The sequence below is a fragment of the Aspergillus ibericus genome (genome assembly GCF_003184845.1).
Source record: "Aspergillus ibericus CBS 121593 unplaced genomic scaffold BO80scaffold_97, whole genome shotgun sequence".
NCBI lineage: Eukaryota > Fungi > Ascomycota > Eurotiomycetes > Eurotiales > Aspergillaceae > Aspergillus > Aspergillus ibericus.
In genome coordinates, this window is record NW_020292195.1 from 1 (window position 1) to 14623 (window position 14623).

Below are 14623 nucleotides of genomic sequence, written 5' to 3' on the forward strand. Positions count from 1 at the left end.
TGTGTGTGTGTGTGTGTGTGTGTGTGTGTGTGTGTGTTTGTGTGTGTGTGTGTGTGTGTGTGTGTGTGCGTGTGCGTGTGGAGTGAATTTGCAGTGTATACTTCCATCTAAATCGATTACCACATTGCATACTCTGTATCAAACCAAAATCTCAAAGTCAGCATGATAAGGATCAAAACAGTAACAGGTGGATAAATGACGACATTGATAACTACATAGAAAAAAGCTGCATCACATGACACCAGACGAAGCTTCAGCGGGGTAAAGCTGCAATGCAACCGCAACCGCAACCGCAACCGCAACATCTCTCCAGATGATATATGCACTGATCGCCTCTGGTGCCAGAGCAAAGCTCCATCAGCACCTACAGCCTTGTGATAAGGACAAGCCCTGCACATCATCCGCCCGTGGCAGCTACATCAGACATGTCACTTTGTACCCCGCTTGATCATGCCGTGATCCGCACGAACAGGTCAATCCGACCGTTGCAGAACATTATCAAGCAGATAACTAACTAGCTCTTCACCCATGGACGGAATAAATCCACCTTGCTTGATTTCAAAGCTAATTAATGTATTGTTGGCATCGATCCCGCCACTTAATGACTTCCATTATTCGTCACGTACTTCCCGTATTGCTCATCTCCGTGACTCAATTCAGGGCGCGCCGCGCCTATCCGCTTACCGGGTGACCAGTGACGCTGCTCGAATCATCTATTTCTTCAGGGCCCCAGATTAACCTCTGTCAGTTCGTCGGCCGGGTGATCTCTCCCCGGTGTTCTGGTGTTCGACGCGTGCGCCTTGCACGTGCGGACCTCATGACCATGCAAAGCTGAGCTCTTATAATGCCAGTGTCCGGGTGTTGTTGAGATGTGTCCATTTTACCGCATCATGATTAGTGCTTGCCTTGTTGGTGAGCTTTGGGATTTATTGTCGAGGAGGGTTTGAATACTGGCTTTCAGTCGTTGTTACTTTGATACCTGGTTCTTTTGGTTTCTGCCTGGAGGTATCACTCTTCTTTATTATCGGTCCTTACCGTTGCTGTTCCCCCTGATAATCGATTTACAGCTAGAGGTCTGCCTGTTGATATGCCACACTTGGTTCACCACCGACGACGCCACTCCTGGCCATACTGCGGTCCTGGGACGCAGCTGCGCGAACGGCGAAACCTGCCGTTGGTGATTCCCGAACAACAATTCTTGACACCGGTGGGCTCGGAGGATTTACTTGAAGATGATGCCGCATCTGCGGGCATCGTTCGTTCCAAAACGGCACGACCACACCGTCGTTGGCTTGCCCCATGGGATTCCACCCCGCCCCGGGCATCGGGGCACGTCGCCAGCCCGGGTATGGGATCAGGCTCGGGGTCACTTCGGAAAATGATCCGTCCGCCGTTGGATAAGGCGCGATCGCTCTTTGTGTTGCCTACCACGACCACGGCCGGAGAGAGCGTGCTCATCTCATACTGGGTACCTCAGGGAGCTCCTGTTGCGCCGGTGGCTGCGCCGATGTCTGGAAGAGGGAGGGTTTCGGGTTCCGAGACCGGGACTGGATACTTGTCCGTGGATCGCTATCATCGACGATGCCATTCGGAGCAGCCTCGGTCTTGGAAAAGGCCAAGCGCGAGCTTGTGGCCACTTGAGGAGGAGTAGCCATAGGCTGTTGACATGCTATTTCTACCTTCTGCGCCCGAGGCGAAGAAATATATTTCTTCTGGCCTACGTGGCTCTTTACATAGGCGCTCTCAGCCAGGTTCTGTTACTTTTTATTATTTTTGCGAGACTTTTCTTCAGGTTGGTTGTTATTCCAGGTTCGTTGTTCTTGCAGGTATTCATTGCATGGCGAGGTTGCTTCAGGCGTTGGGATATCGTGCATGTGGCGGATTGTTGTGGAGCGGTTGCATGTCTGATTCCATGTTGTTAGCTTTATCAGTAGATGTTTGAAGCCAGAAAATCATAAAGACGGCCTTATGACCGGCCTTGTCGCAGCATAACTCCCTATACTCTATACTACTCGGAACGGCGTGCCGACTCCTCCCTTGGCAACCAGCACATGATGTCATTGGGTGGATGCAGAGCCTCAAGTGGGTCGTTCCCAAAAGGGAGCCCGCCTGAGTGTTTTCCCGTCGACGCGCTGCCTCAAGCCTCGCGCATTCTCTTCCCAGGCAGCGCCATGGTATTTCCCTCAGGGCACTGCTCGAGGCATTTTCATAAATCGCGCAGTTGGAGGGCGGCATTTTCGCAATCTGAACAGGGGTCGTGTTTCAAATAGCAAACTTTCGGCGTTCTAATTAAAGCAGTTCATTTCGCTGGATTGACGGTCGCCTGGACTAGCGACCGGGGTCAGTTCCGCCCTGTAAGCCCTATGTCCCGTCCTAACCTATTCTGCCCGTAATCTCGCTGGTTTGGCACTTGGCAGTCTACCAGGTGGGGGCGGAATTTCTCCTCTCACCAGTTCTTCTCGTGCAGCGCATTCTGGAAAAATGCTTGGAATGTGTTTTGTCCCGGATGGACAGCGATAACCGCATTCCATCCATACGGAGTACCTATCAGCAGAAGACACAGCACCGCCGTAATGCAGACGCCCGGAGAAAGAGAACAAGGCAGCCGCAGCTGGAGCGGTGAAATGGAGCCTCCTGATGGGTCACGCCCGGGTGACAGGCAGGTTGATTGGCGGGCTCGAAAAGGCCATAGGGCAGAAGCGTGGAGACGACGAAGATCCTCACCGACTCAGCTCCGGTCCGTGACTCAAGAAGGGGCCGTCGGAGCCCTATCGATGGAGCCCCTCCATGCTGGCACTCTCTTATTCGTCCGCTCGGGCTAGACGGCAGGGGTCATGCCCCGGATAGGCCAGTGCGGCTTCCAGACAGGCTCGGTTCAGCCGAGGGGCAGATGCGACTTAAATTGGCCGTTCCCCGTCTTGGATTCAGCCCTATTCCTATCTACTTCTCTCCTTCTCTACAGTTTATATCGCTGCACTAGGTATGGACGACTATCAGACCACTCAACCCAACACCCTCAAACGCGCCCTTTCTCAGTCCACCACGTCCTCCACTTCCTCCTCCACCACCACCACCACCACTCCCTCATCACCCAACACCCACATTTCCAACAGCAAACCCCGCAAAGCAAGCCGGCTTTCCAGCGTCAAAGACTTTCTTCGCTCGCGTTCCAACTCGCCGACCCTCTCAGATCACTCTCCCGTTCCCAACTTCGACATCCCTCGAAGCATTCCTGCCAACTCCGATCATCCCTCCACCAGCCCAACCACCATGTCTCACCGAGTCTCCTCGGACAGCCACAGCGCCAGCCACAAGCACTCCACCTCTGGACACCGCCGCAGCGGCGACGACTACCGTCGCTACAGCGGGACGGTGAATCATTACGGTCGTCACTCGAATGATTGGTTGTTTGGGGGCTTCAGTCTGCGGGATACAGTCCGCGATGGAGTCGATCGGTTGAGACATCACTCCAAGGGCTGAACCTGCCGAGATCTGCATGATTTCTATCTGATGAACTGGTTATACTTGTGTATTTCGCGGTTTCATCCCAACGCTTGTTGTCGGACCCAGCCAGCATATTACTGGAATCACCCTTGACGCTGGAGTGTCTGGATGCCAGTCTCAAACTTCAGAGGCTTCGGCCGGAGACTCACAGATTGAGTCTATCAAGAGAGCTATGATCGTGACTTGACGACTTCGGTTCAGAAGATGATCTGTTCATGTTCATCGATCACCGCTCGTCCTATGCATCAAGCAAGGAGGCTACATGCTATGGTGTGATCCATTGGATCCAGCTTATGACTTTACGATATACCCTTGACTATTTGTTGTTATCAGCTTCTTATCTATTTCACTACTTATACATTTATTCGATTCAATGACAAACCTTTTTCTCTCTACTGCTCCTCTCAGCAATGGTTCTTCGTAGCAATGTATCATAAACCTCGTCACATAACACGGAAACGAACAACCACCTCGACCTCCACCAAACCTATAACAACAGCCCAAGCAACCCTTAGGCAGCACGAATATTACTCATCCCTAATCGCACTAGTTATAGAGTCTACTCCACCCCCTTTCCCCCCTTCCTCATAACCAACTATTCATCCATCGCCTCTACTTACCCTCCCAACCAAGGAAATAACAAGCCAAAAGTCTAGACGGCCGGTGGGTCCTTCAGCTACCCATCTCGGCAACCACGCACGTGTCCACTTCCCCTTTATCTATAACAAGGGATACTAAGTGTCAGCTGGTATGACCTTCCTTGATAAGTATATCCTATAATAGAGAATTTATATCCCGACATATAGTACTCCTACACCACTACGAATCATGGGATCCACCTCAACCCTCGCACTATATATCCTTATTCGGGATAGCCACACTTAATACTCCGTAGTAAGAGTCGTATCTAGTGGGAGTAGTTATAGCCCATTTATTCTCATCTTAGCCGCAAGCCACTATCTACTCCGAAAACATACGATGTACGAAGTAGATAGATTCTCGATCCTCGATTCTTGATATCTAGACTGTAGATGATGTAGCAAGTGACCTGTCTCCTTACTCATCGGAGATAACTTCTCCGTACCTTATCTATCCTATCTTATACCTTGGAATGAATGTAGTAGTACTACCGAATCAAGTAAAATGTTAATACCCAATCACTGTTGATTATACTTACCCTTCACTACTAACTACATACTCGATGAGATGTATAAGAACGGGTAAAAATGATACGTCGCATGCAAACTCATCTTCTAGAATATACCACACAGATACTGTACTCTGTACTCTGTACTCTGTATGGATGTTGACTCGCCACCCCCCAACCACAACTCAGCTCAGATATCCACATATCTTATCCATTCAGCTACACAGCACTATCTCAAACAACGGCCACTGCCTACACAGTAAAAAAAACCTCCACCCCGCCACTGCAACCAGTGGCCATCCATCCATACGGAGTAAAGTACCTTGAAACCGTTTGTTTTCATGTTTTTTTTTTTTTTCAACAAAAAAAAAAAAAAGACGTATCACAACCCCACTTCCACTGAAGGAACCATCTACCCAATCATACTCAACGTTGACTATCGCCACATATCGCCATACCAGTGTACACTAAACAACTACCAATCGGTGAACCCGGATGTCTAGTCCTATCCGCCCCTATTATCTACCTGATCGTAGAAATCGATGATCGATTGTACTAGGGATGTAGGTGGATGGGGACCTTAGATCTAACCTCATTTCTAGTATCCTATCACCTGTTAGCAGTCAGCAGTCAGCAGTCAGCACCTAGGTACATACACACTACACAGTGACTAGAGAAAAGATCGATCGCTCCCATCGCCCCACCTGAACCCCGATCCTAACAATACTATACTATACTCGAACAAGAAATCCCCGATCGCGATTCCGATCGCGGGCGATGGCCGGGTATCTGCCTTGTTTCAGGGTGGGGTGTGTCGGGTCGGTTAGATGCATAGGACTGTAAAAAGGAGTAGCGTGGTTTTGAGAGGTTGGTAGTTGATAGGGTAGTACTTGGTCTGGCTTAATTACATGCCAACTTGGTATTTATTTATCGCGTGTGGCTCCCGGATGTGGAGATGATCTAGATTCCGAGGTTGGTTTGGTCTCATTGGATGGGGATTTAGTTGATCTTACGTGGCTGCTAGTCAGTCGATCTGGGAGATTTTATGGTTGGAGGAAATGGCTTCTCTAGTTGAGATTGTGTATCAATAAGTATAGGTAGTAGTCGTGATTCGTATACGAGATCTTGCTCTGGCCCAGACGTAAACAAAAGAAATCCTTCAATAAAAAGGAGTGACAAAAAAAAGACCGAACTCCTAGCTGATCGGGACGCGGTCTAAAAATGATACCCGGAAAACAAGTGACAAATAAAACTGCAAAGGGACAGTGATAATTCGAAACGCAAGCTCTAAGCAGATTGCCATGCGGCAATGTCGGCCGCAGTGATGTCAAGGTTTTCTGGAATCAGGCTTTGAAGCTTGGCAACTTGCGAGGGTGCTAAACCAGGTCAGTCATACATCAGTCCCGGGACGCGGTGGTAAACTTACTCGGACGTGCAGCTCCAGCGCCGGCCTGGACTTGAATGATGCCCGAGTCCACATACTCTTTCGTGGTCACCCCGTTGAACGAGGCGGCCCCCAACATGATTCGCAAGCGGTACCGGCCCGGCTGCGTGAATTTGAGAGGCCCAAATCGAGCATACCCGCTGGTGGTGTTGCCATTGCGGCTGCGCACACTCGAGGTGAGCACTCCCGTGAGCCCCGAAGCAGGCGCGGTGCCGGCTTCATTTCTCAGAGACGCATGTGCCACCAGTTGTTGCACACCTCGTGGGTTCCCCACAGGTCGAACTCCCACAACTACCGGCAGAGTCACTGGGACTCCAAGCGGGACAGAGGTAGGAGGCGCAACTTCAAAGTTCAGGCCAAACTCACGGCTCGAGCTTCCGCCATCGGCTCTTGTGCTTCCTTGAACCATGTTGACAATGTTGTACGGATTATATGTTGAAGAGAGGATAGATCACGGAATTGCTCCCAAAAGTTTGTAAAGGTTGTTGAGGCAAAATACAATCAGAAGATTGAGAGGAGGAGAAATTGGATGCAGACGATGGAATTGATGAGCTTGTCGAGTGGTAAACATCAACCAGAGGCTTCTCTCAGGCCCTTCATATATGCGTTCCCTTGACGATAGAACCGGATTCACTAGGGAGCGCTTGCCGGAGGTCTCGATCTGAACCGGGAAAGATGGTATTTGCCACCGCGAAGGAACTAAGATCAATAGATACGTGAGGTTCCAGTACCCAGGATCTGCATCAAGGTCCCATATGCCCCTAGGCTGCGGGATATTGAAGGTTCCCAGACGTTGGGTAGTGATAACCCTGCACGATCCTGCAACAGGGCGCCTGCATGGACGGTACCCGCTTGAATCATTTAATTGCCTGAGAACTAGATTTTTTCTTCTTCCACCAGATCAGCTACTTGGGGGATCTCCTGGGAACACGTAAACCTAGGCCCATTAGCGCGGCCAAGATGGGGACAAACTGGGCCATCCAAGCCAGAAACAAAGACCGAAGAGGGTCTGCGGCTTGAGATGTCAGAGTGCGAATCCATGCCAGGGGACCAGATGTGAAGCTTAACCTCACTAATTCCGGTTAGATCGACTAGTGATGATCGGATGGGGGACGATCAAGAACTATGGTTCGTGGCAGGTTTTGTTTTTTCGTCCTGCATTTCTTTTTCGGCTTGCATTGTGCCTCCATGGCTTGCCGCTCCCGTGCACCATTTTTTCTCCATAGGAAGACTGCATATGGTTTTGGAGGCGGGACTGGGCCCATGGAGTGAGAGGGATCATTCCTCATTAGTCTCCTTGCATTGGGGTCCCGGGAAAATTGCGGAGATCGAGCTAGGGATCTAGAGATACGGGTGCTGGGATCCCTTTCCCAGTGACCAAGGCGCCGGGTCCCAAATCCGGAAACTCAAATCTGCTCTTCAATTCCCGAGGATTGGCGAATCCGGCTTACGACAGTGTACCTGGACCGTGCCGGAACCACGTTTTCGACAGCTCCGGAGAGGGACTTTCTCGTGCAAACCCAGTTCCACCCGGCGCCGCCTGTACTTTTGTCAGGCTGCGATGCTGACATTTTGCAGCTGGCTGGCCTACTTTCCCATGGTGAACCAAAGGCGTCTCCTGGTGGTCCTTTCGTCTACTTGGACCAGCGGTCAGAACCAGGATCAGACCCAGTAGAGCGGATCCGTCGGACTAGGGCCTGGACTGGTCATGGAGAAGGTGTCCACCAATGAAACATTCCAGAGTCCAAACATGGCGAGGGACGATCCGACAAGGATGGGGACGGGGCGAGGCCCTGTCACAGATGGTCACATCAGAGGGTGTGCAAGAAAGGAGGGCATAACGGTGGGGAGAGCCACAAGCCCCAGGGGTTGCTTCGCCACACAACATGCCCCTTTAGGATTAGGGCGATCCACCAGCCACATATCCCTCTCCAGCCTCAGTATGGCTGATGCTCCAAGTGGGTTCCATAGACGGATGTGTGTTAGGTGGTTCGGTTAAGAGAGACTAGTGGTCTTAGGAGTTAAGACCAAACCTACGTCGAATCCTGCTGCCTTGAATAGCCTCTTGCCGGTACTCCTGCCACCGTCCTTTCCGTTCCATAGGCCTGGTGACCCACGCACTCCTCGGGTTCAGGAGACAGGCCGAGCAGTTCTGCTAAGGATGCATCCTGCAGGACCCTTTCGACCCATGGCTTGAAGACGGGAGACACAGATAGCCCCTTCCTGTTGGGATGCTAACCCGGACTAACGGTGGGTCCACTGCATGGTATCCAGTGCAACGGTATGTAAGATCTAGATCCTAGTGCCTCCACAATCGGGAGATTCTTGTTTGATATGACGGGGTGCCTCAATACTTCCTGCGGTACTATCGCTATGCTGACTTCGAGTATGCAGCCGATCACCCTTGACTGACAAAGTGGATGGTGCCATGCAGCTGCAGCATTGGGGTGGAGCACGGTTTATCATCAGAACCAGGAAACATTGGGTCTCCGGACCATAGGTTCGTATGATCAGGCCGCTCCTATGAGTCCGAGAACTGCGTCACGCGAGAGGCTGTGTCTTCCATTAGACTCTGCACTATCCAATCGCACGAGGCATCCGGACAAGGATCATCCGGAATGAGATTTGAAAGACCCTCTGCTGTTGGTAGGGTTATTGCTTTTTCACCGATACCAATCGTTGGATGCTTCAAGCTGCAATGCAATGCAAGATCGATCGGCGCTACACCACCTGCTGTAGGCTCCATACCTCGGGATGCGTGGGATGAGACATTCTCGAACCTGATTGGGCTGGTGATCTTAGTTCACTAGCCACCTGTGGCTGGAATGATGATCAACGGCCAAGGTGGCGGTGAACTTGAACCACCGCATTCCTTACGTGACAACAATTGTGGCTACACAGGACTGTCATAGTCCACCAAATAGTCCCGTGCCGTGGCGCACCCTTCAGAGGGAGAGCTTTCACCGCACCTGTTGCAGATGATGCGTCAGTTTCGGATTACTTCGGCGTCGCGGATGGCAGTTGCAAGGCAATCTGTGTTCCGTCCATCTTGTAGCTTTCCCTTCCCCCTTCTCCGTCTTCTCCGTCTTCTCCTTTAGCGCCCAGTTCCCATTCTTCTGCGTGGTGTGCCATGGTACTGTGCTTACTGACATGACTCGGCCCACGCTTTAACTCCCCGTGTGATCATTGCGATGACTGAACCTGGAAGGAGTGAGCACGCACCCAACGCTGGAATATGCTTGGCTTCGCCTACCGCTCACCAGATACACGCCCCTACTCATGTGTGGAGGCGTTAAGCCGATATGACCAGAACTTGTCCGGATACTAATGCCCCAATGATAGGTTTAGAATGTTATATGATACGCAAGGCCCACCGACCTTTGGAGGGCCCTCATCTACACGAGAACCGTACTTGGTGATCAACTGCGCAATGACTGGGCAATAGATCCCGGAACGGGTCGGTTCATTGTTGTCGATATACGGGACTATGGGCAGCCCTCGACCGAAGGTGGCGATTCCCTTTGTGAGATTCATCAACCTCCAATCAGAGCCTGGCTTCCTTCTCCAATGGAGCCACCGGCTTTGGGAATCCCATATCGTAGTGGGACAGTCGGTGTGAATGGCCACAGTTCTTCTCTTCTTTCTTTTCCTTCTACCTCGCGATCACCCTCTGGCTTGTGTCCTCTTCGCGAGCGCCTCAGGCATTGCTTTTGTGAATTGGGGCTGATGGTGGTACGACGGATGCAGTGAGCTCTATACGGTATATATCCCAGGACAAACTCACTTGAGGAGAGGATGTATAGGGTGGGGATGTTTTTCGTTGCCACCGCCATATGGACTGTAGTGCGGAGACATGAGTGTTGACTTTATGCCACCTTTGCCTGTCTGGGTGATAGGTGTGTCACATCATTTGGTGTCCGCTGCGTGGTCCGTATAGTGGTGAATCTAGACCAGAGAAGGATTAGACGATCAAGGTCGCTAAAAGTACAGGTGCGATTGACCAAGATCTCATTGGAGAATCTCTTCCAACCGGGCGCAACTGAGGCCGTCGCAGACGTCTCAATAATGTCAGCCATTTGCCATCAAGATTCCGAACTAAGAGAGGTGGCGTCTGCAGCCCTGGAGATGCTGGAACCTACTAAACCCCACAAGCAGCCGGAGGGATTTTCGCCCGTAGGGACGCGGAAATGTAGGAGTTGTCCCGGTTCTTGGTAACCGCCTTTGACCCAGGATCGGGATTTAAGTATAGACTATGGGTCGTGTAACATGAGAAAACATAATGAAAAAAAAGGAACTCCTGTCGCTGACCGTGATAGCGGGTTGGTGAATACGAGAACGCCCGGGAAGGCACAAAAAGGGGGGAGGGTCTCACTTTTCTCATCCAATTATTGAAGCAGCTTGCAAGCAGCCGCCCTGATTCCAATCGGATCTTGAGCGAAAGTGCCAAGCTGGGGCGGTCGAGTTGAGGAGTTCCGCGAAGCCGGAATTGCAGCTTTATTTGCCATGACTATTCCGTACGATTCAATAGATCTGAGCCCGCGATAAATCAAGCAATAAAGCGCGCACTTTTAGATAGAAAATATGGCATCGCTAGGAGGATCTTACAGCACTTGTGTGACATAGTAAGGTGTAGTGTGGGATGAAATGATTGATTCCCTCTGCCCAAGCTATGGGCTTGGTGTTGATGAGATAGACGGGGGAAATGAGGCGGGATAGTGAGGCGGAAAACACACCATCTGCAACGGTCACATGATCCATGATCTGGGCACTACTCCTTTACAATGTGTAGGATGGGAAACTCCTCAGGGCAGGGAAAAAGAAAGACTCGAAAGAAAACCAGAGGTATCCAAGTAGTTTGAGAGCAAAACAAAAGGTGGGAACCTCTCAGCATGTCCGAGTTATCGTTGGGCTTCAGGTATTGGGCATGCCTCTGAAATTAAACCGACCGGGATGGAGAAACCATGTGTCGATCCTCGTTTGTAGTGCAAGGATGGCTGACCTGCTAGCTATTTTTAAACCCTGGTTCCCTGAGCCAAGCACGTAGCGTAGGTATAGTCTAATCCAGCAGCTTGGTTTTGGATATGCCACTATTGCTTCTACAATTCCTTGGAAGCATGGCAGAGATAGCAACGACGATCCGAATTCGCCTCTCTGTTTTCAAGAAGTAGTTGAGTTTGCTCGATGTTGATATACGAGCGACAATCTCACTGGTAACGTATTTGCCATGGGCAACAAGAAAACCGCAACCATCATCGTTATAAACGGCCACGTCCAACCCCATCAACCTTTGCGTAGGCAATGTCATCGATGCCTTCGTTATAGTCCAGATCGATGTCGTTCTTGTTGAGGTCTATCCAATACATATGTAGCCAATGAAGATCACTATATCTTATCCTGCGACTGTAATGATAACAGATCAGTGTGTACATTGCCGTGCCCTTCTCTTTTTGCGACCACCCTCCCATGGTAGCATCTTAGTACAACATGAGGACGCTCTATGAGCCGTATAAAGAGCAAATAAGGCTGAAGTCCGCCAAAGACCTTTAGCACATACCTCACGGAAGTCTCGTGAGCTTATCTGATTGATTAAAGTTCTCAGTTGCTCTTGACAAGCGGAACAGTCATTGAAGGTACGAGCCCTTTGCACAGCGCGCATAAGTTAGTAATAAGTATAATGGTCAATCAGTGACATGAAAGCAAGGAATGTGCATACAATGCTAGTATAGCAGGTTATCGTATGTCATTCATCGATCGAAGAAGCCCTTTTTGGTCAATGGTAGAGTGGAGTGAGAATATATTTTCACACATTCTTTACCGCGCCCTGGTACTGAGGAGTTCGGTATTAACGATGTGGTAACTAGATTGCCTGCGTACAGGACCTATATATGCCTCGCATGTCAGACTCCATCAAACAACATGCTGAGGGGTACGCCTGAAGAACTAACCGCCCATAACAAGCTTGTATGAATGTCAGATAAAGGTGACCTCAGAGGCTAAAGCTCAAGTAGCGTAGATAGCGGGACGATGTTGCTGATATGCCAGGCATGGTCTGCCTCTTTGAATGATATGGCTGTCGCACTCACGCTATAAAATTAGCTCTCGAGGATGATGATGGGTAAGGAATCAAGGATGAAAGAAAGATCTAGAGGGCGGTGCATGTAAGTATGGCACCCAGGAGAGACAGCCTGAGGCGCCCCAGCCATACCTTCCTTCCCGCGCCTCGCACACCCCGCGAGGACTTCTTCTTTATATCAGGAACCATAGCTTAGCCCATACTTGTATCAGGCATATTGTTATCAGGATGACTACTCTTTGCTTGCTCTGCCCCTTGGCTTTTATCAGATGGCACCCGTCTTGATACATCCATCTTTTTCACATCTGATCTCTCGTTCACCTGGGGAGGCCCACGCGGCTCCTATCAAAGTCACAAGATACATCGGCATCAAGGTCCTCCTGCAGCTTTTTGCAGGGACTTTCATCATTTTCATTGTTGCGGTTCTCTTCTGGAAGTTTGGAAGATTCTCTCGCTTCCTCACGCGGAATAAGGTTCTCCGGAAAGGAAACACAACAACAACGCGTTACGCAAGGACCTGGTATGGATGGGTTTCCGCGAAGCGGCACGAACAAAACAAGGAGATCATTCGGAAATGTTTCAAGAAGATCTGCGATTGGGCACTTTGGTGTTCATCGAACAATGACTACCGCTGGGCCTGGTGGGATCCTGGACAGGAGGAGCTGGATAGATTTCGGAAAGGTAAAAAGACTCTGTGGTGGTTGCCGGCCTGGGTCAAAAGCTATAGCTATATTGCGGCTGATACCATTTGGAATCCCGCGCCATATCTTCGCCACGGTCGCAACACCATATCAAGACTCAGCAGGGGATCTGCTTCCCTCGCGGTTATGACTGGAGCACTTTCAGAAAGCCATATTCTTGAGCGAGCGAGAAAAAGGACAGACTACTTATCTAGGACAAGCATCGCTACAAGCTTATCCATTCGACTATATCTTCAGCACAATCGTCGAGAACTTTCAATCGGAGGGGTAAGAACGCCGATTGAGCAAAACAACTTCGCAAGGAAGAGGGATCTTGGACGGTCACACTCACACTTTTCAAGCAGCGGAACTAGTGGCCTACACCAGTCACCTTGCTCCGATAGGGCTGATGCTTCGTGCCCTGGTCTCGCAAATCGTGGTTTGAGAGCCGCACGCAGTCTTTCGCTTCCTTGTCTTTTCTCTCAAGCTACAAGGCTTCAAGAAAGTTCGATCCTCTCAAGTTCATCACAAACCACAAATATAATAGGCTTGAATCATTATTCAAGGTCACCTCACCAGATCAAAACTTCGCGCAAGTATCAAGTTTGGTCCACTTGGATGGAACTGCAGGAGCCCAAGTATGCAGAGTTCCTATGTACCCCTCCGGGAACCCCAACATCTGAGCTCCTTGCCAGTACTTCGTCCGATCACCTACCTATATGTATGCCGATACAACAAGCGCGGAAAGGGACTACTGGGAGTTCTTCTTTGAACTCAAGCAACCGCATACTCTTCGACCCCAGGAAGCGCGGTCATATTGAGAAAGGTGGGCCAGCAGGAAGCCCGATTCATGGCTCTGGCCCAAAGGATGCTTTACACACCCAATTGCGCCCGCGATATTATAGCACGATATTAAAGGTTTCTGACTGCGGAAAACTAAGTTCTAGTGAAGGAGTGAGCTCTTTTGCGCGACAAAAGAGGCCGATGCGCATGCATTGCTTAGATGAAAGGGGATACCGACAAGGGAACAACACCAGGTTGAATAGTCTATCTACAGAAAAGATTCCTATCAAAGAGCTGAGTAATTGGGAGATACAGTTCATAGATGGGCTGGACCGGAAACTCGAATGGCTCTACAACCAGCTCAGCCCGGGTCGGAGACCGTATCATTTTGCCATGCTTGCAAACCACTGGCTCAATAGAGAGACCTGGGTTGTGATTGACCCACCTACGAGGATTTCTATTGACGCTAGACGGCAGTTGGGGGATCCAAGATTCAATGTGCCATATCCCGAACCCGACTGGACCCCGAAACCGAAGTACCCGAAAATGCTACGCAAAACAGCCTGTACCCCTAGAATTGACTCCTGGAGGGTGGCTGTTAACCGGAACAGAGAGATATCCGGGCCACGCGATATTGTCAAGGTATGCCAACTCTATGATGACGCGGCGGATGATCCACCGGATGGTAAGGTTGACCCGTCGTGCTGGATTCTCCGTAAACCACCTCAAGGCATTCATATGTCAACTCGACAAAAGCAGGTATATTACGAAGGGGGTGCAGGGTGGCAAGAGACGCTTGATGATTGGCAAAGGGTCCGGCGTGGTTATCGCATCCGGAAAGCAATCCATGAAGGCAGGGTCAACAGAACAAGAGCCAAAGAGATCGCAACAGGTATCAGTAGATATTACCGTATGGTGGCGGCGAAAGGTTCTTGATATGTTTTGCTTTACTCGCTGGCGGGAAAAAAGACCAAATCAGAGTGCGACTTTGG

The 14623-nt window shown here is 50.4% G+C and overlaps 5 protein-coding genes across 5 annotated transcripts; 4 read left to right on the forward strand and 1 right to left on the reverse strand.

Annotated features, from left to right (window-relative positions):
• The first annotated feature begins 979 nt into the window (after positions 1-979).
• BO80DRAFT_469856 (uncharacterized protein) lies at positions 980-1988 on the forward strand. The gene is made up of 2 exons (XM_025723047.1): positions 980-1005; positions 1068-1988. The coding sequence occupies exon 2, from the start codon at positions 1088-1090 to the stop codon at positions 1649-1651; it is 564 nt and encodes a 187-aa protein (XP_025569184.1). The 5' UTR covers positions 980-1005; positions 1068-1087; the 3' UTR covers positions 1652-1988.
• Positions 1989-2982: 994 nt separating this feature from the next.
• Positions 2983-3753, forward strand: BO80DRAFT_489197 (uncharacterized protein; the record flags this gene model as incomplete). Its single annotated transcript, XM_025723599.1, has 1 exon — positions 2983-3753. The coding sequence occupies one exon, from the start codon at positions 2983-2985 to the stop codon at positions 3478-3480; it is 498 nt and encodes a 165-aa protein (XP_025569185.1). The 3' UTR covers positions 3481-3753.
• A 2185-nt stretch (positions 3754-5938) lies between these two features.
• On the reverse strand, positions 5939-6504 carry BO80DRAFT_439856 (uncharacterized protein; the record flags this gene model as incomplete). Its single annotated transcript, XM_025721096.1, has 2 exons — positions 5939-6027; positions 6078-6504. The coding sequence occupies 2 exons, from the start codon at positions 6502-6504 to the stop codon at positions 5939-5941; spliced, it is 516 nt and encodes a 171-aa protein (XP_025569186.1).
• Positions 6505-12437: 5933 nt separating this feature from the next.
• On the forward strand, positions 12438-13022 carry BO80DRAFT_320306 (uncharacterized protein; the record flags this gene model as incomplete). Its single annotated transcript, XM_025715120.1, has 1 exon — positions 12438-13022. A coding segment is annotated over one exon (585 nt), but the record flags the coding sequence as incomplete, so codon positions are not given.
• Positions 13023-13424: 402 nt separating this feature from the next.
• BO80DRAFT_315546 (uncharacterized protein) lies at positions 13425-14567 on the forward strand (the record flags this gene model as incomplete). Its single annotated transcript, XM_025715070.1, has 1 exon — positions 13425-14567. A coding segment is annotated over one exon (1143 nt), but the record flags the coding sequence as incomplete, so codon positions are not given.
• Positions 14568-14623: the final 56 nt, after the last annotated feature.